The following is a 27,501-nucleotide window of genomic DNA, read 5'->3' as shown; positions in this document are numbered from 1 at the left end:
CCATCTGGATAAACAATGGGACCCTCTGGCACACGAGCAAACCAAACCAAAACACACAATAAATTCCCTCAGCCAGCTCTGGGCTTCTAAGTGAAATTTTTTGAGTACAAGTTGACTTCTGCCTTTTTATTGTCAGAACAAAAGAAGAATTAAATAAAAACATTTACACTGACAACATGCAGTGGCGTCACTGAGCCAATATCCCGATTCTCCCCGACCCATGTTTGCACAGGCCTGTTTTCTTCCAAGACTTGTTTTCCAGCAACGTCAAACCTCAAGGGCTGATGGCTGCACGCCACGCAGCCAGTCGCCAGCTCCTGGGCATCTGCCAAACCTCCCTCGTACACACAAACAGATAACAGGTTTTGTACAAAGAACACAAGCAAAAATCTGAATAAAGCACATTTAACCACATACAAATGGGCATCTCCAAAGCTTGCACATAGAAGCAATTAATCAGATGCTTTGCTTTTCTGAAATTCTTCCTCTTTGACGCCCTTGGGTGTTCAGTATGAGCTTAGCAGATCAACACCATTGTCACAATTTCACAGACATTATGTCACAGGTGACATTATGGCTTTACATGGGTTTTACCAAAAGGTGTGAAGACCTGCACGCTTCTTCTCTTGTGTTCATTACAGAATATTTATTTAATGACTTAATTCTGACAAGAAACCAGAGGGGGTCAGAGGGCCTGAATCTAATTGCGACCCAGAATTAGATCACAATTTAGATGAGATCGATTCAAGATCAAAGAAAACCCCCTTCTCCCACTCCTGTGGGAGCTGTGAAACACGCTCACAGACGCTGTGAGGAAAGGGAAGAAGAAATCAGCACACGAGGTCACGATCCGAAGGGGAAAAAAACCAAAGCTGAATTTAAAAAGCGGCTGTGACAGGCTGGTCCGTGCTGCGCGGAGCCGCTGCTGGCAGCCCAGGCGCTGGGTGGCGAGAGACAAAGATCTGCACGACCGTCCACCGCTGACCTCCGCCCGTCCCCACGCCAACGCCGCCGGCTCTGGTCCGAAGGTTTGCAAACAGCGCCCAAGCCCGCGCCGAACCGCCGTGACCGGGGCTGGACGATCTCAGCCCGTCCCGCCCGGGCAGACGCGCGGACCCTGCTCGGGCTTCCCGCGCGCGGAACCGCCCGCACGAGCGGCTGCTCCGCCGAGCCGCTCCCGGGATCCCCGCTCCTGGCACCGGGGGGCACCGGGGGGCACCGCCCCCCCTCGTGCCCGGCGCCTCCGCTCGCGCCGCGCCTCGCAGTGACGCGCGCGCGCGCGCCTCCCCGTGACGCACGCGCCTCCCCGCTCGGCGCGTGCGCGGCCGTTGGACCCGCGCCCGCTCCCGCGCCTGCGCAGCCGGAGCCGCTCCCGTCCGCGGCTCCCCCCGCTCCTCTGCTCCGGCGAGGCTGGTGTGAGCGGAGCGGCGGCAGGCAGTCAGCGCCCGCGGACGGAGGCCCCGAGCCCGCCACCGCCACAGCCGGCCGCGGAGCGGGGGGAGAGGCGGCGGTCTCCTCGGCGTCCGGCACCATGAACATCGAGATCCCGCCGGGCCTCACCGAGCTGCTGCAGAGCTTCACGGTGGAGGTGCTGCGGCAGCGGCCGCCCGACCTGCTGGGCTTCGCCGCCGACTACTTCACCCGCCGGCGGGATGCCCGCGAGCAGGAGGCGGCCGGCGGCGGCCGCAGGGTGGTGAGCTTCGACGGGGAGCCCATGCAGACGGAGTCCAACGGCGAAGAGGAGCCCGACCGCGGCGACGAGGACTCCGACTCCGACTTCGAGCGTGAGTACCGGCGGCGGCGGGCGGCTGTGCGGGGCTGCCCGTGGCGGCGGGGGGCGGTCGGGGGCCGCCCGTGGCGGTGAGGAAGGGCCGGGAGCCGCGGGGTCCTGCCCCGGCGTGGGGAGCAGCCCGGGAGGCCGGTCGGGCGCCTCCGCCACCCCGTCCTCGGTGCCGCTGTCCCGGCCGCTGCTGCCCGGCGCCGCCGGGCGGGATGGATTGAATGGGGGAAGAGGCTCCGGCCGCGTCCTCCGGCGGCGCGGGTGCTGCCGGGGTCCGGCCCTCCGGGGCGCTGCGGAACTGGGCTCTCGGCCGGAGCCCTTGCTCGCCCTGACGCCAGGCCCGTGGACTCCGGGAGGAGACTGGTTCCCCGGGTGGGGTGTCAGCAAGCAGCTGCACAGAGCTGCCGTGTAACGGCCGGGTTATCAGTGAATTGAGCAGACTGCCAGGCATGTGATAGGGAAGATCATGTCTTATTGTGCAACCTCTGCTGTGCTTATCTTTACGTTTCTGTCTTTAAATCATTGCGGGCAAGTGTCTTTTCATTGACAAAGGGGATGTTTATTGCCACCGGTGTGTGTTTAAAGTGGTTATTATAAGGCACGGCAATAACTTATTAATACGTTGCAAACAAGCAAAAATTCAAACCCACCTGTATATTCCTGCTTATACTATAGCTTACCTGATCTATACGATGAAACACTGCTTGTGATACTTCTGTTTTTATTCTGTCAAAATATACTGTGCGTGTTGTGCAATGCGCAGTGTTTATAATTCAGACTGTAGTTGAGCATCAATGCCAAAAGTTATTTAAAATGTTTGTGAATGGGACTTCTTGGCACACCCAGAATTTTGGACCTGAAATCACTGAGTATTCTCTCTTTATTAGAAGGTAACTTAAGGGGAGAGGGGGCAAGGTGAGAAAAGGCATGCTTTCCATAAACTTTCAGAGCCCTCAGTTGGAGGTCTTGTGCCCTTGACCTATAACGTGAGTAAAGGTTTCTGACTTTTATTGATAGAGGATCCCCTTTTAGACCAATTACGGTGTGTCACCTTGTGGATGCAGAGTGTTCTTAAATCTGTGCTGTGGTTAACAGTTTTAAAGAAATAAGAAGAAATTAAACCATGGAACAAATATTCGTATTTATTGAAGAAGAATAGAAAGACCAGCTATTTTTTCAGCCCTTTTAGGCTGGGAACTTCACAAAGTAAAACACAGCTTTAGCTCTTGAAAATATACAACCTAAATGGGACATGAACTGTGTGAGAAGACAAGAATAAAATGCACTGTCAGAATGAATTAAAAAGCAGTTTGCAGTTACTGCCTAGATTTGAAGTTTTTTTTTTTTTTTCTAATGAGAGAGAGATTCTGTTTAGGCCATGAAGAAGAAAAGATGGAAGGTGAAGGGTAAAGAGGTGGACACTGGTAGTGACTGGGCTGAAGTTAAGGGGATGTGCAAGTGTGAGCACAGATCTATGATAGTAATTACAAGTGATTTTGCTTGTCCTGCAACCCAAGTCAGCAGTATTTTCAAACATCTTTAAACATAAAAGAAGTTATAATTTCTTGTAAAATGTATTATTTTAAAATGAAGTTCTAGATTGGAAAAAATGCAGTAAATAGTTGTATGTAATTTTTTTAAATGTTCAATGTCTTTGCTTTTTTTTTTTAAAGGAAAATGTTGTATACAATCAAAATCACAAAAAACCCCACTCCACCAGAGCTTTTAATGTAATTGAAAGCAACTTTTCTATTTCTTGATCAATTTATCTTCTTTTAGGGTTTGAAAGACCTTCTCCATGGAAGTGTAGTTTTCCTAGTGAATGTTGGCAACTGCAGCTGAAAGGATCCTCTGAAGTTAAATATTTTCAGATAAAAATGTAAAAACTTGATGGTGGCAAACAACATTGCAGATACAGCTTTATGAGGTGAGGCTGTCCAAAGCAGAAGGGTGGTTCCTTTGCTTCAAGTTTCTACTCATCGTCTTTCTGTCTTAGTCAGAGAGAAAATTAATTTAACGAGGCCAGTCAGTGTCACTTGTTGTAGTCAGAGCCCTTAGGCAAGTGGCACTGTCAGTAATGCTTGTCTTGCTGCCCAACTGAAAACCTGAACTATTCCCTCCTTACAGTTTCAGAGACCTGCGGAGGAGAGTGTGATGTTCTGTGCAACAGCAGGTGAGGGTCTCTCTGCAGGGTCAGGGAAACGAGTCTTTCTTATGGTGTTTACCAGTGTGGGTGGCAGTCAACCGTGGCTGTGTGGTTTTTTTAGATGTATAACTGTTGTCATAGCTTTATTAATGAGAAAATGTTCAGTCAGAGGTTCTGATATCTTTGTCTTCTGTGGATATTATAAGTAGGACAATACATCTGCCTTGTTCTGGAAGACCAGATCCTGTGTGCTTGTAGACTGCTTAGCATTTAAATGACAGAGAAAACACACAAAATGAGAGAGTCTCAGATAATCTCATTGGTCAGGCCCTGGTACTGTTTACTAGGATTGCATTTTTTCATCTTGGGCAACTTAGGAAAGACTTCAATTAGTTTCACTGTGTTTTCATAGGTTAACAACTTTTTACCTCTGAGTCGCAAAGACAGGTCGAATGTATGTTTTAAAAATGTTTCCATAGCTGTTTTTAAATATAAAGATGAAATTGAGCGATTGTTTTTGTAAAGTACTATGTTAAGAAAAATTTAAAGATAGTTAAAATAATTATGGGAGTGTGAAAGATGTCTGCAAAAATAATGTGCTTGTCTTCATGTTTCTATTTCTGGCACAATATTAAATTTGTGTGTCTCACTAAGCTGCATCTACATGCTATGAGTTAGAAGACACTTTGGATAAGTTTTCTGGGGTTTTTTTGTATGCTTTGAGTACATGTGACAATAGAAGTGAGAAATAACTTAAAATCAGAATGAGTTCTTGGCCTTTGGTGTAAACCATGTGGCCAATGTCTTCATGTAGCCATAGTGACATCAGTGGTTCGTTGTCTGCCATAATGACACTTATCAATGTGGTAAAAGTCACTGAAACTAACAGGACGACAAAAAAACCTTCTGTTTTCTTGTGATACTTAAGAAATTACTTCCAGGTTTATGTTTATTCTCTGAACCCTCTGGAGTTTCATCCCTCACTTTCGTTGGTTTTGTAAATGTGATCAAAGGACATGAGGATGTGGCTGTTCAGCGGAGAGTGGAGTGTAAGGAATGCGTAGAAATAAAATGATCATAGTGGGGGGGGAAAACCTCCAGAAACATTTATCCAATGGGCTATGGCAGAGAATATATACATACGAAGCTTTCCTCAGAGCCTTTATTTGATTAGTATAACTGCAAAATCAACAAGTTGATAGAGTTGGGAAAAGATGCAAAGTGACACTGTCAAAAATGAGGCTGAGGACATAACCAAGGATGATTATGTCTCTCAAAATGTGTCCTTGACCACGACACTTGTAATTTTAACAAGGAAGCTCTGAATGGATGTGTTAAGGCTGTGAAATTAAAGCCACAGAAATGGTCCGTCTACTGTTTGAGACTGAGTCATGGCTTTGGGAAACCAAAACCTCTTGTTGTGAGTAGCACATCTGAAGGAATGCCGGCGGCTTTCCTCCTGTCAGTCAAGGCCATTGCACAAAGGTGCAAGGTGCTGCACCGTTAGCTTTCCATTTTATGTATCCTTGTTTGTAACGGTGATCAGTTAATTAAAAAAACACCTGTGTTTATTCTTGGAGATACTAAACATAACTAACAGTGGAACTAAAATGGTTTTGAGATTATGTACTAACTTGAGCAACTCAGGTGTTTTAACTAATGGCAAGTATTTTAGTGCAAATCGAATTTTTCCTTCCCAGAGTTTCTCCTTGACACTGAAGCAAAGATTGTGTGCTTTTCAGCTGCTCCCTGAGCAAAAGAAAGCACTTCTCATGATACTGCTTTTGAAATAATCCTCCTCAGTATGCTTTGTTGTTATGAAGGAAAATGGTGCATAAGAATCTGGATGAAGAGATGAAAAGATCCTGTTCGGTTCTGCACTGAGCTTCTCAACTAAAATTCAAGGATTTGTGAAATGTCATTTTTAAAACAGCAAGAGGATATCTGAGCAGAAGGGATACAGGGAGGAGGGAGTAGGGAAATGGACTTTTACATCATTAGGTCTTGGATGTGGTACAGAGTAAGAGCTCAATCCATCCTTGAAATATTTATCTTTTAAATTGTTAACAGAAGTGCTTAATATTAAATTAAACCTGTTTCAGATTACTTCTGTTCTTAAGCTTATGCTTTCTTATTCTGTACTTTGCTGATGTGTCCTGTGGAATTCCTCGGGAATTACCGTGTTACATCAGTCACAAAGCAGTAATGCTCTGCCTACATCAGTTTATAGGTCAGGCATAACTCCTTGCTGTTTTCCTGAAATAATTCAAGGAAATTTATTGAAAGGCAGATGTCAGATGATTTTAAGACTTTTGAAGGATAGCATAAGGAGAATAGTGGTCCTTCTGAAGAACACTGTTCAAGTTTTCGGATGTGATTCAGATTGATGGCTTATTGCAATTGTTTCTGTCACCTTTAAAATGAAAGTACTTTTAACTTTTTAGTGGTACTTTCACCTACGTACTTCCTCTATAATTGTTAATTTACTGGGAATAAAGCACAGTAGCTCTCTCCTCAATGTTTTATTTGTCTTTAACACTAAAAGAGCTTCTCTTTGCAGAACATCTTTTTTTGCAGTATTATTGCATTGTATGATGCAAATTCAGTCCAAAGAATGGTTACTGTATTTAAAATCTAGGTAGTACGGTGGGCACTTTCATAATCTGATAATTACTATTGCTACATTTTTTTAAATTGTTTTACTGACTCATGTGGCTTAATTGCTTAATAGTAATTATAACAAAGGTGTTTTGTGCTCTACTTAAGTAGTCTCTAGATTTTTAGGAGATGGATGAAGCAGCTTTAGATTATGATTTAACTGTATTAAGCATTTGAGTTTAGTGTACGAAGGAAGAAATATGCATGATTTCTTTAGAATATGTTTTAATATGGTGTATATCTGAACAAGCCTAGCAACCTGAAGGTACAGAAGAAGCTTTAGAGTTTTATTTATTCTTTTATCTCCATCAATAACATGAAATCAATTATAAAGCAAAGTATTAGTGACACATCCATATTTTAAGAGGAGTATATGTCTACATTTAATTTTCTAATTTTGATAGGTCTTGGCAGCATAGCGTCTTGAACGTGTTTAGCATAAGAAATACCAAGTGAAAGACTGCCGTTGTGCAGCTGCTGTACTTGCACGTCTTTGCTTTTGCAGAGAGTTCTCACTAACTTAAATCTGAAGGATTAAATAGAGTAACTGCTGTTAGTACTAATGGAACTTCACTCCCTGTATTTATCTTGTTCACACAGGGGAACTTTGCAGATAAACTAAGTATTAAGGAAGACTGATGTAACTTTTCTTTAGTTACTTGGACAAAATATCTAAAGCTTTTTTTCTGGAGGTGTTTTTGCTGCTGTATTTGCTTATCACAAAAGACTTGCTTTTCAGCGTTTGTTCTTAAGATTGTATTTACTCTATTAAAAGGTTAGACTAGGACTTTTTTTACTAAGTGACGTAGTTCTACGGAAGTCAACATTTGTATCAGTGGAACCTGAAGGAAGGTTTCATCAGTAATCTTCAGTACAAATGACAATTAAAATACAGGTGTAGTGTGCCATTCTTACCTGAGATAGTAACAGAACTGAAAGTATGAAGTGAAGGGATAAAAGTTGCTGGCTGAGAAAGAGAATTGTAGATGACTTGGCTGAAATTTGCAGGTATCACTGGATGTTGCTAAATGTCTGTTGTTCTATATCAGGAAGGAGGAATTTCTATGTTAATTTTAAAATATGAGTTTCTTGCAATTTTGACATAGCGCACTCACAGAGTTATTTGTAACATCCGGACATTGGCACTGTTATTACTGCTATAGCATCTACTAGACAGTCCTTAGAATCTCTCAAGAAAAATATCCTCTTAATCTGGTTTACTATTAGTGGCTTGACATAATTGTTCTACTTTCCTTAAGTGATCCATAAATTCTAAACTGTGAGGAAGCAAGCAGTACTTTTTGTTGTTGTTGTTTTAAATTTCTTTTAAATTCATGTTTGTGGTCTGTTGCATTTTTGCTCAACTGTTAAGCTCCATATTTCCTGAAAGAGCTTTTCGTACTATATATAACCATATAGCTAAATTAAATTCTAGACTCAGTTTCTGCTTTTTTAGTATCTTTCTGTTACTTTGGGCAAGTAGAAACTGCGTTACTCTATGTATTAGCCTATGAAGAGAGCATCACTATAAAGGAAGTGGATAAACAGCCTTTGTAAATAATTGCTGAGTTCTTAAATGCTTGTGCTTCTCTGTTGAAAAAGTTTATTGTAAGAAAAATACTATGAAACTTCTAAAATTGGATTATTCTAGCTGGTCGAAAATTCAGCTGAAGGAAATGATTGTATTGCAATAGTAGATATTGTACTGAATACCAGCTTCTTTTTAACTTTGCAGGTTTTTTTTCTTCATTTAATAAACTAATATTAGAGTGCAGAGACAATTCCACCAGTGTTGCAGAGTGCCATCTTCCCCTTTTGCTAATACTGGAGTTTAGTTGTATCCTCTTACCTAAAATAGAACAATGGAGATCTCGGGGAAGAGGAGGAGACAACAGAGAACAAACTCGCTTCAAATTATTCAGCAGTCAGTCATTAAAAAGCATTAATGTTCAACAAAGAGCAGTTGCTCATTATTCAAATGAAGACTGGAACTGGAGCCAAGACGAGCTATGAATGTTTCTCGCTGGCTTTAGTAACGTTTTCAACTTTGTGAATGATCATTCATATTTTTTTGTGAAAGAAGAGGGAGACAATGACAAATATAATTCTAACAAATGTACTGATTCCTCTTTTACAGGGATGTTATTCTTGCCTCTGTAACAGTCCTTTAGATTCATTCAGGTATGCCACTGCACTTGCATCTTTGTGTTATACCTGCCTTGGTTGGTATGTAACGATTGTTGGGGTTTTTTGACACATCAGGATTCTTTGGTTCACATAGGTTTTGTGTTTTTCCTGAAATACCATCAGTTCCACAGCAAATGATGTGCACTCTTCTGCACTCTGCATTTTCAGTATTTTTGTGCGTCACTGTAATATGAAACAGACAAGATAAAGCATAAATGATAACATTGGTTAGAAAAGTATTATAACTGGTGGTGAATTTGAGAAATCTGAGTGTGGATGGAACACTGTATAAAAGTCTCATGCACCAAGATACTAATTCTGCCAAAGGGTGTGTACTTATGAGATCTTTCGTGCAAAAGGATCCTTTTCTTTTAAAAGTATGGATCTGAAAGAGGGATTATCAAGTGGAAACTCTAGAGGTCTGGCACACAGAATAAGCAGCTGCTTTGTGGTCATTTGTGTTTTGTCTGTGAGGTGGTGAAAATTGTGGTGATCGTGTCATTGTTCTCCGTGTGCTTTAATGAGTAGGATACTTAAAAGAGAGACGAGATTTAAAAAGCAAGCCTGTTTTACAGTTATTATACTACTACGATTTGGCCTCTGTTTCATAAATATACAATAAATCATATAATAAAGCCCAGCATTGTATTAGTAGCAGTTATACTATTAGCCCTTTCCATCCTGGGGCATTTCTTTTTTTATGTAGAAATTGCAAATGATGAGTAGTGGCAATTCTGCTTGGAGTATAGACTTGGAAATTCCCTTTAGAGGGGAAGACATGTCTAGGAACAGCCTGCCTTCAAGGCATGTGGGAGGGACTGCAGGGATTCCTTCTGTAGCATTGCTTTTCTGATCATTTAAAAGCAACAACAAATGAACTTGTTTTTTTATTTTTCTAAAAAAAAAAAAATTAAGCCACTCTGTTCCCTCCCTCTATTTCCTGTTAAGTTTCTGAGGGTGGCTTGAAGAACAGGTTTGCTTCTCCTCAGAAATGATCTCCAGCCTGCAGGAACTCCATTTCCAGCTGGCATGATGTCAGGTTTGGTTCCGAGGTGTGATGTCTGGAACCCTGCGCTCCTTTTTGGCTGTTGGCGAAGTCCAGACCAAGATGGTCCATGATCACGGGCCTTACCTGCAAAACTAAATCTTTCTCTAAACCGTTGTGTGAAGGATTAGGATTGCACGCTGGAGATGAAGTGCTGGTTTTGGTAAAAATATGTTCTTCCGTCTACAACTTTTTCTGTGTTTCTCTGAATTGGAGTGGTGTGCAGTGAAGGATTGCAAAGCTTCGAGTACTGCTTCTCTTGTTGCAGAGCATTTGAAAAACATGCACGGAGTTTGTGTGGGGAGCGAACTATGTGTTTTTTAGATGAGGGTGGAGAAACTACTTTGTAGTTTTCCTGTGTATTTTTGAATAAGCTGTAGTGCCAAGTTCCTTGTTCTTGGTGGTTGTATATTGACAGACGGTTAGAAAGCAGGATGTCACAATGGCCCTTCATTTCCATTTTGGTTCTTCCTCCCTTGGGCTAACATATTGTTTTTTGCTTCCTACTGAGAAAACTATATTCCATAGAAGACATTTTAAGAAAAAAAAAATACAAATATTTGTGGGTTGTGTGTGTCGTGGTTTTGGTTTGTTTTGTTTTCTCCTGTAGGGGCTCCAGTAAACACTGCAATTTCTGTGGCAACACTTGTGCTAATCCTGATCATTCAGGAAGATTTGCTTCCTTAAGGACATGCTGTAGTGTAAGGAACTGGTCCATCTCAGGTTGTCATGGATATGAGGAATACCTCTCGAAATACCTGTCTATGAAATGTGTCTCATGGACAGCCCTGGAATGAAAATTCAAACATTCGAAGTTACCTTTTTTTTTTCCTTTCTTTTTTTTTTTTTTAAGTAATTGTTCTGAAACAGATTTTTTAACATTAAGTGTTATAAATGTTTCTGATTAAAAATCATAAGTATTTGTAACACTCAAAGCTTTCACAGGGATAAGTTACGAAAGATGGCTCATTAAAACAGATTAACATTCAGTCTTCTGTCTCTGACATCTCTGGGGAAGGGTTGGGGGCATGATTCCACAAGTATTCTTGTTCTAAAATGCTAAAACTTGGTATTATTCAGAGTGCTATTGTTGTTTTAAATACTTCAGTTTCTCAAGAATATAGAAATTAAATACCACTGGATATAATTTGTATAATGATTTTAGTTCTGATCTTGAGATTGTGTAACTTCATGATAAACAGCCATAAACTGGGCTTCAGTTTCTCTTGTGGTCTGTATGAGCATCTCTTAGAGCCCTGTGAAGTAATTTTAATTTCTTGCTGCTGAAGACATTTAATTATGAAGTGTTATGTCTTGTCTTTTTTTTATAGCACTATGAAGCAATATCTGTTTGTATGATGTATATATTGGTTTTGCTAGTGTGTGGTGGGTTTTTTTTAACTTTTCATAGCTTTCACAGGCAGACACAACTTTTCATAGCTAAAAGATTTGCTTTGTGTAGCATTTGTTTTGAAGTAGTATGTAACAGTGACTGTGGGGAGCTTTATACTACAAGTTCTGCTACTGAAAATCAGTTCATGCAGAAGCTGAACCATGTAGGAGTTGCCACCTGCTGCAGCTCACTTTGGTCAGGGAATTTCTTTTATTGTTACTGGCATATTTATATTAGGATGAATGCTAACTCGTACCCTCTTGCAGGGACTTCAGACATCCATGAGCATAAAAGAGGATTTTCCCTGGCCTGGGGAGAACACACAGGGTGTTTTACTATTATCCCTTCTTAGGAAACAGGACAAATCTATCTGTCTTCAGCCTTCCTCTTTCCCCAAAATCATCTTCCTGTGAAAGTGCACAGGATGCAATTACTCGAAGTGTATGTGTGTGGGGGGGTTGTCTGTCAAAATACCTTTTTACATGGAGATTATTCTTTTTACAGCTATATATTTTAAGTAGGGTTTGCTGAATATTGACTTAATATTGTTAGGAGCGTAAATTTGATGGACTAAAAACTATAAAATACATTAATTTGAGATGTGGTACAGAAGTTATTTTTGCTCATAATTTTGTTGTGTATCACAACCTGAAGATTGCCCTGATAACGACTTTTCTAAATTTTAAAACACGCATATTTAGAATCTACTCAATTTTATGTATACTTGGTTTACTACAAGAACCTTATCAAGTTATATCTGAACGGAACAAGATTCACTTGTGAATTATCGATGGATATAATCGTACTGGCAATGAAGTAGTAGAAGGGAAGGGCCAGCTCCTTCGACCTGCTGGTGACGCTGCTCCTGGTGAAGCCACAAAACCAGCGTGTCTTGCCTGGCACACACAAGTGTGCTCGTGCCCCGATTTAAATGTGGATGTGTGAAATTAGGCTCTGAATCAGCTTGAAGTGACGCTTGATGCTGGTCTAATTGAAATTTCTCTTGTTCTTTCATACAGATCAAATCAGATGACAGCATAAGCCATTCCAGCTTTGTCTGATGTAAAAACATGCTATGTTTCATCATCCAAATCAGTAATGACAGGAACTGGTAATGAAATTAGAAGCGACCCAACCGAAGAACTCTGGGCTTTTATGTGCCTCCTGTTTTAGCTATAGGATGGATGCCATTCTTAAATCCTACCTATGTACGTGTAATTATACAATCCTGAGCTGAGGCCGACCTGGCAAGTATAGCTGTGGAACATCTCTGCTGAGCCTATGAAAAACTCTGCCCTTTCAGTGTGTCTGGCTGTTTCTGCTGAGCTTCAAATCTTCTTGCCTGTGTTTTTCTTCTGAATTGCTCTCTTTTGTAGAACCAGTGCAGTTACAGTTGTTTCTTACCGTCTGCCACATGACACACAGAACCTGACTGTGCGAGGGACTCCAATCTGTTTTAGCTGAGACTGTAAATAGCTAAGAGGCAAAAGGAAAAGCTGCTTATACTGCATCTTATCCGTAACTGCCTGTGTTAGTTCTTTGTGTTCTTTTCTTTTCCACCTGTATATCACTGAAAATCTGAGACCGACCCTGTTTTCTTTTACACTGGAACAGGTTGGAAGTGCTGCTACAGTTGGGCCATCAGTCCTCTGGTTGCGTGCTCAGGTTTGGGACTGAAACCGTGCTCTGTCCTCTGATTTTTTTTTTTTCCCTTTTGTTGCCCTTGCATTATGTGTTCTGAAATGGTCGTGGATATGCAAGTACAGGCTGGAGACTGACCATGTGTTATGCCCTGAGCACAAACAGTTGTGTCTTCCCCTTCTGTGTAATTCACTTATTTCTGTTGGAAGCTGTGCTGGAGCTAAGCTGTATCTGTTAAGCCCATTAGTCTATCAGAAGAAGGGCACTAGAGTTAGAAGAGTTGGATCACCATGATTTTCTGTTCTTATGTTGCCCCTACTTGTGTAATAGTTTTTGTGGCAACATATCTATATCTTAATGAGCTATCATCTTGAAGTTTCGTTAGATTTGTGAAGAAGTGTTTGTTACAATACTATGGCAAAGATAGTGGAAGGCCACTTCCTTGAGAAAACATGTATTTAATGAAAAGCAAGTGTTGTTCTTAGGTAAAAGAGGCGTAGGAACTCTTTGTTAAGATTTAAATAACTTGAAAAATGCATTACATCAGTTTGAAGGTGTAACAGCCAGTTACTTGTATTGGGGAGAGAACTTTAGTTTGTGTGTGTGTGTATATATACACACACACATACACATACATACTTCATATAGATTGCTGATGACTGCCCCATTTGTCTGAAACTTACAGATGGGTACAAGCTGAAAACACACAGATGACTGGGAAAATGTAAATTTATATTACCATCATTTGGTAAGGATTTGAAGCAAATGATTATGCTATTAACTTAGTGTCATTTTTATCTTAAAAAAACAGGTATCTGTATTGTTCATTCAAGAATAATCAGTCTGACATAGTATCTTAAATCACTGAGCACACCTGTTAATTGAATTCTTTTATTTGGGTACTCTTACATGCTTAGCAATGGTCACGTTTTAGATTTTTATGAATGCTTTGAGCTTCACTACACAGTTTCAGTTGCATCTTAATGAAAGATGTGAGCATTCAGTTTTATCAATTTGTTGTCTCTCTTTGAAAATTATGACTGAATATAAACCGTTTTGCTTATAAGTAGTTTAAGGTGCTAGTAAACTATGTTAGGTATGGATGGCATTGTAGAACTGTTTCATGAGAGTAAATATTTGATTTTTCGAGATACCTTTTATGTCCCGATACCACATTATTTAAAGACACTATCAATCTCAGCAGGACTTTACAATAAGCCTGCCAAGCAGCTGCCAAGTGCAGATAGCCAACATTTATATTCAGTGTTGTGTGATGGTAGCTGTGACATGATTCCAATTAAAAGCTTGGTCTGCACACTGCAGATGTCTTCTGAATATTAATGTATACTACAGACAGAGCAGATGGAATATCTTTAAAATACAATGCAGTGAATGTAAAATTAAGGTTGGGTTGGAAGCTGAGAGGCAGTCAAAATAATTATCTTTTTCTTTGTTTTTTTTTACTCAACCACAAGAATATCTGTGTATTGTCACCGTCTTTCTCTATATATAGGAGGAAATCAACTCTTCATTATGCATCCAAGTAAAAATACAGCATTATGCCTTATTGAAGTTGTGTTAAATGCCAAATGTACCTAGAGAAGTATTAGGAGTGTGTGCAACATTTGCTGTGCCTTAAAATATGTCTCTGCCTAAAGGACAGGTATGAGGCAATAGGTAATAGTTGAAATGTAGGGTGTCTGAGAGTTATTTGAGGAGTCGTTCGTTGACAAAGGCTGTGTAAAATATGTATAGGTGTATGTATTTAATTGGGATTTGAAGGTGTTATGAGAGGTGTATTAGGAAAAGTTCACCCTGGATAGGAGGGGTGGTCTAACACTGGGAAATGAAGAAAGCAACAAGAACATCAGTGGTGCACTGCAGCGTGGCCTCTTGCAAACCCAAAGGAAGCTGTCAGCAAACAGCAGCAATCCAGCTGGGAAAGTGTGTGGATTAATTGCTTAAGCATTTACTGTGCTTCTGTGGCAGTCCTGGGGATGTGGAGTAAAGCCTTGGTAGCGGGAATATGTTAAAAGTCTTGGAAGTAACAGAGTAAGTGTTGTATTGAAACAGAAAGCAGAGGGTTTCTATGCGAGTGGGAATTGGAACTTTCCTCTTTTCTGCTGCCGTTGTCTTGCCGTCCCAGGCAGAATGCGGGTATATGAGAAGGGAGTGAGCAGTTGTGTACAGAGGGAAGGGGTTATAGGCAAGGAAGTGACAGGAGGCACAAAATACGTAAATCCAGTACACTGTTTAACTCGCTAGTGCTATTACCATGGCTGTGGCATGCTTGCCTCCTACCCTTTTTATACTTAATTTTACAATAACTTACACCTAAGGCTGTGTAAACACTCAAGCCAGTGCCAGTGATAGTGTTTTCCACTTCATCCATATTACTTTTTTTCTGTACTTGTCAAACGTTGCTTTAAACCGCATTTCTGAAGTTTCAACCAAAAATATTTCAGATAAAACTTGTCTTTGTTACATTTCAAATATCTTAAATACCCGAAGTATGAGTCCTCCCTCCTAACAGATCTATGATTTCTGGTGGGATGGGAGTTTGGTGAATAAAGAGGTGAAGTTTGAAAGCAGGACGGATGAGACAGAAGGGAAGAGTCAAGAGCCTTGGGCAGGCAGAGGCTGCACTGCCTCCGCCACTGCGCCTGGACATGTGGCTCAGGTGCCCATGTTTCTCACTCATTAGGAAATGCCTCATGCTTCCCTAGGTAGGATGCAACTATCTTTTCCTGTATGAAGCATTTATTTTAAGGAAATTTTATTTTGCCTTGATGTGATGTTTCTGGTACTCTGGAGTCTCATACTCATCTTTGGCCCTTTCTGGCTTTTTCATTGTCAGAGAATCCCTGTGAAAGTCATTTCCAAATATGTTCAGGATCTTTACTTTTTATCATCTACTTGATGTTGTGTCTGTAAGCCTAACGTCATTCTGGGTTTTAAAACTTTTGTGATATTACTAACGCGGCTTCTTTGCTTTGCTATCTCTGAAATGCCTTTCTCTTTAAGCTTGCTCCTAAAGCCCGAGCAAATTTCCCTTTTTCACTTATTTTGTCTTGCTTTGTTGTGCCCTCCAGTGTCTTGCCGCTTCTGACAATACTTTGAAGATTTGCCAGTTGCTTCTTAACTCTCCTAGTTCTTTGCAGCATCCTTCATTTTCCTTGCAATGTATAATTTTGTCTTTCCTTGAAAAAATTCTCCAGTCTTTCATTTCAGTCCCTGACAATCTCTGTTGTAGTATCAGCATTCAGTTATATCTTTAATCACTGTGAAATATATCCTTTCCACTGAGATTGTATCTTAGTGCTGGGAATTTGTCTAATTTCATGTCTGTAAAGCAAGCGCATGCCTTATTGCGATCTCTTTGATCTTCATAATATAGATTACGCTCATATAAAATCGAGGCAAAAAAAATAGTGCTGTGTTTGGCTAGATATCTGAAACATGTCAGCAAGAAATAAGAGAGGGCTGCGCGGGTCATGCCATTGCAATGTCAGATAATACGGGGTGCTGCTTGATGGGTATTCGTTCTCCTGTACTTGGGCTTCAGTCAGGCTGAATTAACTCCTGAATTCTGAGAGCAGGGTGCACTGCACAACAATCATGGTCCTTTTTTGTGTCGAATTAATATCTGCTGAGAAACATAATCAAAATAGTACCATGCACGACTGTTCAAATTTAGTCATGGAATGAGAATATTGAAACAGTGATATGTTTTTGCTAAAAAATGCCTTTAATTCTAAACAAACAAAACTCTTACTGGCAGTTCTTGACTAAGATGCTACAACCAGAGGGTCCTCTACATTTCTTTCAGAGGGTCAAATAAAGATTTATGATTTTCTTGAATTTATCAGCCATTTAAAGTCTGTCCGTTCCAGAGGGCATATTAATTTTTCTTCTCTGTTTAAGAAAAGAGCCAACCAAAATAGCACAACAGCTTTAATACCTTTGTAAGACATCTTTTTTTAACTGCCATAGATGCCTTGCTTGTTGACTCAATCTTTTCCTTCAGAAGTAGTTATTCTTTCTATCAGAGGGGTTCTAAAAAACTCAGGGTCTCCTGACAGTGTTTTCCCTTTTCATGTCAGTAATTTTGAAGTCCAAATTAAAAAATCAATTAAAATGGAGACCAGGATGTGTTACTACTTTGGTTTTATATTTTATTATCTCTTGCTACTGATGAGATCTCTTTTTAAATCCTGGGAATGAAAAGGTATCGATGCCTCTATTACTTTAGCAGAGAGGAACACGGTGTTTAATATTAATGTATTTTTTGTTACTGGTTTCCAACTCGATGAATGTAAAAGTCTCTTACAGAAAGGTAAAGTGTGTGTGTGTACACAGACAATCCTGGACCACGGTTTCCATTTTCCTGCCGCCTTTTTCTAACGTTCCGTGCTCCGTTTGTCCTCTGAAAGAACTTGCTTCCTCCCTAGTGTTCCCTGACCTTTTGTCTTCCTCCAAATATCTGGCGTGCTTCAGCTGACACCATCAGAATCTCTCCTGCCTGTCTCTAACCAGGTTCTGAGTTTCTATCCTCTACTGGGGGAAGGTGAGAATAGCAGGAAAAAAACAATGGCACCTGTAAAACTCGCATTTCTGCCTGTTTTGCTTTTCTGAAAGAAACGTTGACATGTGGACTGTTGGGTTCCAGAACTGCCTCTGAAAAAAATAGAATAGTTTGTAGCCCCACTCACACTTCCCATCTTGTCAAGCAGAGATCTGAAAGGGGTTAGTGGAATTTGCCACCGACCGTCAGGAGCATCCTGAAGGAAATAATGGATACACAACTATTGTATTAGTAATAGTCACAGGGAGCCTCATTATTTTACTTACTTGTTGAAAAACAAGTTCAGATTTGCATGTATTAAAAGTGTGATTGCATATCTGATGATGGAAGTCTTGTTTCTGTTATAGCATTACTTTTTAGTTACTAGAAATCCTAAAAGGTTGATACTTGAATCTTTACCTTTTCTCACAGTTCCAATGGTTCATACTCATGTAAGTCCATTAACATCTTGGTGTGTAGAAAAACAGTTTGACAGCTGTAGTCTAGCACTTCCTTATCGTAACTTGATATAACATTCCGTGGAGACAGTCACGCCTCAGATTTATACTCCACTCTGCTTCTGGTATTTCAGCTTTAATATAGTGTCAGCTCACATGTTATTTGGATAATCTTAATTGACTTGTTAAATAAGAACAGTTTACATTCTGTTTCTCTTTTTGTCTCTGTTCACATAGGATGATCTTGTTCCACGATTCGATGGGAATGTACCCTGGAAACCACTCATTTCTGTTGTGGTTTTTTTTTTTTTTTTAAAGCTGGTATTTTGTGCCTATGTTCTATGAACTCCAAGTACTATACTACTTCATTTATGCAACCTATCGTATGTAAACTTTGCTCTGTCTTTCATCAGGAAACCTTAAAAAGATTGTTAAGTTGCTGAGAGTGTTACATCTATATTAAATTTTTGTGTGCGCAATAGTTTAACTTAGTCTGCTGCTATAAATTGTATCCAGTATCACAAACAATCAGCATGTGGGTTGGTTTTTTTTCCCCAATTGTAATTGGGAAGTGTTCACAGGTCCTGGTAAAAAGCAAAGTACTTGTGGAGGAAGAGAAATGAAGTTTTCAAGGTATCCAGTACAGAGGGGTAACATCTAGTACTCTCAGCTCATGCCCGGAATGCCAGTTCTTTGTTTGTCCCTGATTTTTTTTTTCCTGTGACCCTGAACTGATGTTTTGAGTCTTACTTGTCCTTTTGTTAAGAATTTAATGTTCTTAGTATGTGTAAGAAGAGGATTGCAGTAGGTGGGAGAATTATTGTTGTAATTTTTCGGTTCATTTCAAGCTTTAGTGTCTTCTGTTACTGTGCAATGCTAATGAGTAGTATAGAGAAATAGCTTCTACTATTATGGTAGTAGTGTAACTTTTAAAAAGCTTGCTGGTGTTTTTTACCAGTCACTTTTATTACTCTAACAAAGAAGGGATCCCATGCACTGTAGGAGAAGTGTTCTTTTAGATTTAATTATTGAAGTTGGAGAATGATTTTACTGTCGCTTGCTTGGCTTAAATACTTCAATTGTTGGTTTGGTTTTGAAAGCAGGGGTAGAAAAAGGTAGTATCTGTGTCCTTTTTCTCTTATATACTTTATCACCTATAGGGCTGAGTTTTAACACTTGCCTATAACCATAGTCAGAACTCTTGTAAGTTAAACATGGTGAGCCAAAATCCAGCATCAGATATTTCAGAGAAGATCTCAGTGCCAAAGCAAACAGAAAAATACTGGATAATTTCCTGTTTCTTCAATTCTGGAAAGTATTAAAAAAAAAAAATTAAAATACCTATATTTCAGGTCAATGGTTCCCAGCATTATCACATACCAGTCTCTGTTTCTGAAATTCATATCCCTAATTTTTCAAGTCAGGAAACCAAATGGAATGGAGCCACTAACAAGTGTTAGGATGACCGCATGGCAGTAGTGCTGTTTGCTATCAAGTACATTTGTCAGTTTAACAAAAGGTACAGTATTGATTTATTTATGCAAATGATTCAAATTTTTAATTAAATAAATGGAATTATATACCTTTACTTTGAGGAAGAAAGGTTGTGCAGTCTTTTATTAGCAAATATGTACGTAACTAATTTTTGCAGAGCTGGCCGATTGAAGGCAGTATAAAATGTTTTTGAAATTGAGAAGCTGGGTACCTTTATAGCATTGTTCCTTCTTTGACTATTTGTAATATGTATGTGGCATTCGCGCGTGTGTGTGTATATATATATATAAAAAAAAATAAATAAATGAATGAATGAATTCTCACTATTTTTTTTCTTCCAGCGTGGGAACAGGGGAATGATGAGTGACGTGATACTGACATAAAGTTGAACTTGTTTAATAAGCATTTGAATTAAACTAGAGAACTGACTGGTTCAGGAAAATGCAGTTGTAAAGAAAAAATAATCCTACAGCCAGAAACCTGTAAATTTTTCAATCTGAAACAGCCCCTGTTAAGTGTCCCTTTCTAGTGCTTAACTCAGGCTGTGCCTCAGGCCAATGTGGAAAATACACACATGTTCAGCAGATATTTCTCATTTTTCTTGAACAGTGGAGTCGGATCATTGTCCTGAGTCAGACCTGGCCAAGCTGTGGGATGCAGGATTGATGGGCCTCCCCACTGCCCGTGCTGTTTGCCTTTGGCTGCCAGGGAGGAAATTGAGCGGATTTGGTCGCTGGTACAATGGTTTAAGGTACCTCAGTTTTTGTTGTGTTTACCCAATTACTGGGTCTTGGCTCCCATGAGCCAAGTAAAAGCAGGGAGTGTGCTGTAAGAAAGAGACATTTTGAACTTGAATATTGCTGCACCTGAGGTTTTGACACAATGGAGAGTTCGCAATACAATTGTCTGGCAGCGAAAACTTTATTCTCATTATAATTTCTGCAATTAACGTATAACTGACCTGAGACATGGCTCATTGGCGTGCAGGAGGGAAATTATAATTGTACAAAAAAAGAAAAAAAAAATTTCTTCCTGTTTCAAAGCAGCATTTTCTTTTTATTGTTGAAGATACCAGCTACACTGAGTGGTGCTGGGTTGGTGTGCTGGGTTCACTGGGTTCTTGTCGCGGTGTAGGCAGAGATGTGCTCACGACTGTGCTGCTGTAAGAGGTTAATATTAGTGTATCTATCGCTATAGCTTTAAATTAGACACCCGTGAGTGTTCAGTCTAGGAAACAGGCTGGGCTAACCGTAAATGTATTATTCTCTTCCGCCCCATCTAATTTTTTGGCATGTGTCCACGGTCTAATCTAGGTGTGTGTGGGACCTTCACAAGTTGTTCTCTTGGCCGTCCTTGATTCCAGGCTTCTCTCTGTGTTCTTCTAATGGCAAAACACAAGGATGCCATACCAGTGGCTGTACTGTCTGTGCAATACTGAAAATAGTCATAAACAAAGAGAGCTTGTCATTGGTGACCCTAAACAAAAGAAAATGCTAATTTTCTGTAGTAGGAAATGTCAGATTTTATCTCTTTACAATAAAAATAATCTTCTGACAACATATAAAAGTAAACTTGAAATTTTATACCTCTTAAAACTCTCACTGGTTTAAGAAAAGCAAACTATCATTTTAATCTTAAAAGCTTTGTGGAGGCAGAATAATAGTGCTCTCTTTAGCTGTCCTTAAAAGGTTATGTTTTTTTTTCTTGTGTTTAACACTGTGGAAAACTTGATGCTGTTTTGATGACACTGAAGCCTGCAATAGGATAAAATAATCAAGATTCTAAAAGAAGCCGTAGTCTTTGAAACATGGATTTTTTTTCTATGGTACCCAAAGTATGTCAGAGCTTTCTGTAGTCTATTCGTGCTGTTCAAAGATATTAAAATGTTATTCTTAAACATGACTAAGAAATGGGTGTAGTAGTCACAAGGTGGAGAAGAAAGTCTGCATGTGCAAGACAGTCCCTGAAATAAAATAATGTATTTACTTACTAATGGTGTTGATTAAAAGTGTCCAAATCTGTCTATGAAATTAGTTAATAATTTAATTGAAACCGTTGTGTCCTAGATGAGGTGCTTTTACTGCAAACTTATCAAATTCCGGTTTGAATTTAGTATTTCTATTGTAATAAATCACTTTGTAGTGGGAACTGAACTAATTGGTTTTGACCCTGATGAGAACAGCGATCCTGTGTCTTCACAAAATGGAGTGCAAGAGATTTACAGGTTTATTAACCCATCGGTTAACTGGGAGTGCTGGTGGTGTTGCTGGGGGGAATTCAGAAGGTTTGTACCCTCCAAGTGCCTCAGCCAGTGGGGAAAGGAGGAAGGATCACCTGCAGCAGGGATTGGGATAAATAGGGGGATTGGGATAAATGGGGCTGTGTCTGCCTGTGTTTTTGAGAGACCCCATAGGGACTCCTATGGACTCTCCCTTTATTTGGGTAAAATTTCCTTTTTTTTTTGTTGTTTTACTCCTCTGTCTCCTCCTTGAACATTTACCTCTAGCGAAGCCCATTTCCGCACAGTCCTCTTGTTCTTCAGTATCTTAGAACTGGTCGGCATTTGTGCCTCTAAGTAAGGAGCAGTGAGTTTTCCAGTTTCTTAAGATCCAAATTTGCTTCTCAACTTGGAGTAGCTACTCAGTTAAACTAACTCAGTAACCTAGAGATGAGAATGAATGTACTGTTGCAGCGCAGATGAGTGTCCAGAGCAATATTGTCACCTCTGGTGGCCCCGAGCAGGCCCATGTGGAAGAGTTAGGAACAGAGCAAAATGTATGAACGCTTTCAGTCCAGGGAGTTGCATGGGTTTGTTGTTTGTTTAATAAACCAGATTGGATCTCTGCTCCAAACGCCTGTCTCCCTTTGAGCCGATACAGACTTCTTGCATCTGTGGTGTCGTTTGACAAGTGCAGTACATGCTGCTCTTAATTGCGGGAAGGGTTGCTGGTGTCAGAAATTGCTTAAAGGATTGAAAATAAAGCTTCCTGAATTCTCAGGTTTATCGTTCGGTGTTTTGAACCTCTTCAAGCTTGATGTATGAAACACTGTGTCAATGTTATTTTTACAAGGATTATGCCATGTTATAGAAGTTCAGGTATCGACCTAAATTGTAAAATTTGAAATAATCTTTCTTTTAATCCTTAGCTTTTTGTTAAACTGAGCGTTGTCTCCTTGTTGATATATTTGGCCGAAAACTACTTAGTTAGATTCCACGCCTTCCCCACCCCTTCTTTCTTCGGATGTCATCTATCATTACAAAAGAATACACAATAATAATTTTGATCTTGTTTTTCTGGTATTATTCTCAGTTATGCGTTTTAATATACAGTGGTGGTAAATGCTCAAAAACACAAAAGCAGCTGAGTTCTCATATATTTGAAAGAAAGCATTGTTCTTCATATTATGGTGGTGCTGAAATACTCAAAAGTTTCTCATTTCTAAGAAATGTTGGGGTCATTAGGATTTTGGTAGCATGTGCTTAATAAATCTGTCTCTGCGATGCACATGCTTTGATGTGGTAGGCTCGTCTAATCCTTAAATGTTTAAAGAATGGCATAGAAAGGTCACTGGTTCTATCAGGAAAAATGCAGTTGTCAGTTGAAGGGAAGAGGAATGGCAAAGCTTGAAACATTCAGAATAATATTACTTTGGTTGTTACCTGTGGTAAGGGATGGGTGACTGGAGTTAGTCCGGGAGCCCTGCCTGGGCAGTTACCTGCGTGTGTGCTGTAGGCGTATAAAATGGTGTAGCTGATAAATTCCATCAGCTCTTGATCCGTGCTAAGTAGGTGTAGATAACTTAAAGTGCTTTGAAATATTTTGCAATAACACTAGGTGAAGTGGGCTGGGAATTGATGATGGGTTGAGATTGGGTGACCTCTGTAGAAGTATGGTTTTTGAGCATTGGGTACGAAACCCCAAAACTGCTTACTCTCCATCTTAGCATGTAATGGCCTTCTGGAAAATCAAGTTTTAACTTTGAACAAACACTTAACTGGCTGGCAAGTGGATGAAAGGTTTATATTGAAGCTTTTCTTTAACTTGTATGGGATTTGTGTAGTAAAAATGTATCTTGATTATTTAAGATGATGACTTTTAATTTGTAATAATAAACAGCATTTGTAATTTTGATTTGTTTCTTTTGCAGCTCCAGTCATTAACCGGTACAACAGGAGAGTATCAGGTATGATTTCCTTTTAAGAACGTAATGTTTCTGAAAAAGTACTGAAATATGTATTTGACTAAAGGAATTACATTTAAAATGACCACACTTTTAATCACTGCATTATTTCTCATACTTCTTGCAGTATTTTTATTTGAAATAATGAGAATAGTTTCTTAATTCACTTTAGAAACCAATAGGCAGCACAGAGAGAGTAGTTTAGACAACAGTTCCGTGGGTTGTCACAGGCTGTTGAAGCAACTTCAGCAGTGGTGATGATTCTGCCCAGAAAAACTTCCCAGAACTTTGCAACATAATAATTATGGCAAAAGCTTGTTTTGCAGTGAATTGAAAAAGTGGCAGCTTCGTTTTGCTGAAGCACATCTCCTAATCTTCCAGGTTGCTGGGAATTTTATCTCTGGTTAGAATACAGAAATATGAGGGGGTAGGGGATGTCCCATCTCTGTGGTGTTTTAGCCCCTTGCATGTGCAACTGATTTAAAGTTGTTGGATTTGTGGCTGTTCACTTGTTCTGGAGATGCAGCTTATACTTGTTTGTTTGTTTTCTATCTTAACCATTATTAAATGCTTTATTGAGTAGCTGTTATTCCTAAGAAATTATTTTAAAAGTTGTTTTTGAACAGTATCATGTGAACAAAACGCTGTGTATAGGTGAGAAGGCATTGTATTTTTTTTTTCATCTGAAGTACAATGCACATTGCTTTGCATAAGTTACTTTTTTTTCTTCAAATATTTGATTGTAACGTTTAGCTGGTCTAGAAAGTTGTTGGGGTTCTGATTTGAAAAGTTGCCTTGTAAAAATGCCAGTGGGTTCAGTGTTTTCTCTCTAGTTGAAACTGAACTGAACTTGAACTGAAAGTTCAAGTCTACTCAGTTTGTAACTCGTGTATATTATATGACATGTTTTTTGGTATGATAGTTACAGTGGGACATTGTTGATAACATATATATAGTATATAAATATATGTGACATAAATACTTGGTTAATTTTATCTGCAAAATGTCCTTATACCCGTGCAGTCCAGTTGCTTTACTGCTGTGCTTGGGTATGATTAAGGGTATGATGTGTATTTATGCCACTACATAATATGTAATTGTGAGTATAATGAGAATTTCATAACTCTTAAAAATTGACAGTGCTGGTAGTTTTGCTATATTATTACATGAGAAATTTATGTAAGAAAAAACTGTGTCTTGAATGATGGAGTTTGGTACTTTGATAGTAAATATTGGAAGTCATACATTGTAGAGTATCTTAATCTGGAAACTCCCAACACATTTTAGTTTCTCTGCTAATTAAACTGATCTTTCCTGAAACCTGCTGATGGAGTAAAATCTTACAAATGAGAAGTGAATACGTCTCAGATTTAAATTTAAATAAAGGCTGACTTATTCCTGAATTTAAAAGGTTGAACCTTAATCAGAGGGTGGTTGTAATCCTTTTGAATCTTCAATGCTGAAATATAATATTGGTGCTCTCATAGTACTGAGCTACTCTTAGATAAAAAACAGGTTCCTTCATTGAAAGGGTCTAAAGGTTAATGTGAACAACTAAAGAGCAAATGTAGAATTGAATTGCTAACTTATGCAATTAGATTAAGGTGGACTGTTTAGATGCTTAATAACGCTGCTGCTCCAAGGAGAGCTGCAATAATTCTGAGTTTACAGTACATGTTAGAATTCTCATGGAGAGAAATATTAATATAATATCTTTTACTACGGTGTGTTAAATACTTTTCGCAATTAAGAAAAATATTTTTTTCCTCCAATTTGTGTGTATATATATAATGTACAGGTCATGATCAGTGTGGGATTTGTTAAAATATGAAAGAGATGTAAACAGCGTCCATGCATACACAAGGAGACCCCATTTTCCTTTTCTTGGCAGGAAAAGTACAGAAAGAGTTTGGGGTGGGGGATGTTGTGGGTTGTATTTTTTTTTTCCACCCTATAACTGCTGTGTTTATCAAGAAGTTACCCAGACAGGAACAAGACTGGCAACCGCATTATAAGCCCTTGCATAGAATGAATGACTGATTTTGTTGTTGTTGTTTTTGGTGCTCTGAATTTGAGTTGATTTCCTTGTTAGATGTGTTAGGTTTTACGAAACTTTTCATGCTGCAATTTTTACAGAATTTCTTGTTTCTATGTAAAACAAACAAACATTGCATTATAGGTTACTCAGTGTAGTATCTAAATGCATCTCTTTTTAAATGAAGCGGAACAAACTACAGAGAAGAAAAGCTGAGACACTCTTTTTTTTTCGTAATCGCATTTAGTGTATTCTTTTCTGGTTCTATGCAGAGGAACTTTCTGCTGCTCCATGTTGAGCCTTGTCCATCCTACCGGCTATTGTCCTGTTTCCAGTGCGGTGTACATCTCTAAGGGGCATAAAGAGCAAAGCTAAATTGTTTGCTGGTATCAAGGGTTTTATGCACAAAATTGTAGATTGACAGTATTCCAGAAGAATGAAATAGAAGTAGTTATAAACTAAGATTGGACATACTGAATAAAATACTTAAAATTCAAGCAAAAATTTTTCTTTCAAGCATTTGGCTGCCTAGGGAGTTGACACTGCACTCAGTAGATCAAGAATGAAAGTGAGAAAAAAATAGTTTTAATTAAAGGAAAAGTTAAAGTAATCGTCTACATTATAGTACAGTTCAGGACAGGCTAATAATCGTTCTGATAAATGATTCTACTAGATATAAGTTCTCGGAGAATAATAATTGTTTATGACCCTCTCTTACACATAGTGCTTACAAAATCTCTTTTAAACTGCTTTATTAACGTCCTCAATATTAAATTTGGAGTATTTACTCTTGGTCATTTGTGATTAGCTGCCTAAAGATAAGAGGATGATCATGATTCCAGTGGTGCACTAATGCAAATTGTAAGGATACATAAACCCATAGAAAAAAATCTGTTGTAATGATTCTAGATTTTCATTTAGGTGTTTATTTTTAGTCATGAAACATCTAAACCTGGGACTCTTGACTGTATTGGCAAATATTGCTTTAATAATTGTAAATATTTAACTGTCATTCTTTAAGACTTACAAGATTAGTTTTCTGACATGTAGCAGGAATTGGTCAGGAAGTTTCTCTTTGCGTTTTTTGAAACCTTTGAACAAATCAGTTTACTTCTAGCTTATGCAGTACCTCAGTAAAATACTTCAAGAAATCAGGATTTAAGAGAACTGCTTGACAAATGGTAATCTTGGACATTAAAACACATCTTGCTTATATTCTTTTTGTCCGAAAGAAGAATGAATTTTATTTCTGCATCTCTCAAATCCCTGACCCAAAGTGGCGATACTGTTTTCATACCCCCCAAGTGACACAGCACATCCTCGCACGATACTTCTTTCACACCCTGTAGTACTGAGAACACGGGGATCCGCTCTGCTCACTCACGCTCCCGATTTCTGCAGCATTTCCTACTTATTCGTCTCCTCCGCTGATGTATTTATTCCCTGAGCGACAGTGTTGGCATTAAACTCTTCCGGGGGTTCAACAGCCACGGCGGGTCTGCAGGGAATCCTGTTTGCTCCTTGACCGGAGAACGTGGCTTTGTGTGCAGGTCAGAGTCAGCTGGCAAAGCTGCTCCGGGGGTGGGATGGTGAGAAACTCCGTGGGTTGTGCAGGAGGGTCGTCCTGGAAAAGGGGGACTTATCTAATCGTGTTCCCAGAATTATTTATAGAAGCACAGAGTGGTAAAGTAGTGTTCTCGTGAAGAGAAATAGCCTTTTCCAGGAAATGCCAGGAGGGAGAAAGAGAAATTAGAGCTTCATGTTCTCCTAGAAATGTATCTAATTAATAGTTTACTGGTGTATAGCATGTTTGGACATGTAACATGTTGGGGTTCCATGGCATGTGCACAAACCCAAGTATTGTGTCGGTCAGTTCTAATTTGTATATAAGCTCGTGCTGATTTGATTAACATGGTCT

General features: G+C 39.5%; 1 protein-coding gene across 2 annotated transcripts in view; it reads left to right on the top strand.

The window, feature by feature from the left end:
- Window positions 1–1,367: 1,367 nt before the first annotated feature.
- PRKAR2A (protein kinase cAMP-dependent type II regulatory subunit alpha) overlaps window positions 1,368–27,501 on the top strand; it is a 57,681-nt gene continuing 31,547 nt past the window's right edge. For both annotated transcript variants that reach the window (XM_065642778.1, XM_065642777.1), the window contains exons 1-2: window positions 1,368–1,784; window positions 23,516–23,551. In XM_065642778.1, coding sequence (XP_065498850.1) covers window positions 1,532–1,784; window positions 23,516–23,551 — 289 coding nt within the window. In that variant the 5' untranslated portion in view covers window positions 1,368–1,531. The remainder of the gene's footprint in view (window positions 1,785–23,515; window positions 23,552–27,501) is intronic.

This window comes from Caloenas nicobarica, chromosome 11 (assembly GCF_036013445.1).
Source record: "Caloenas nicobarica isolate bCalNic1 chromosome 11, bCalNic1.hap1, whole genome shotgun sequence".
NCBI classification, from domain to species: domain Eukaryota; kingdom Metazoa; phylum Chordata; class Aves; order Columbiformes; family Columbidae; genus Caloenas; species Caloenas nicobarica.
Note: the sequence above shows the minus strand (reverse complement) of the source record. Positions and strands in the feature narration are given on the sequence as shown.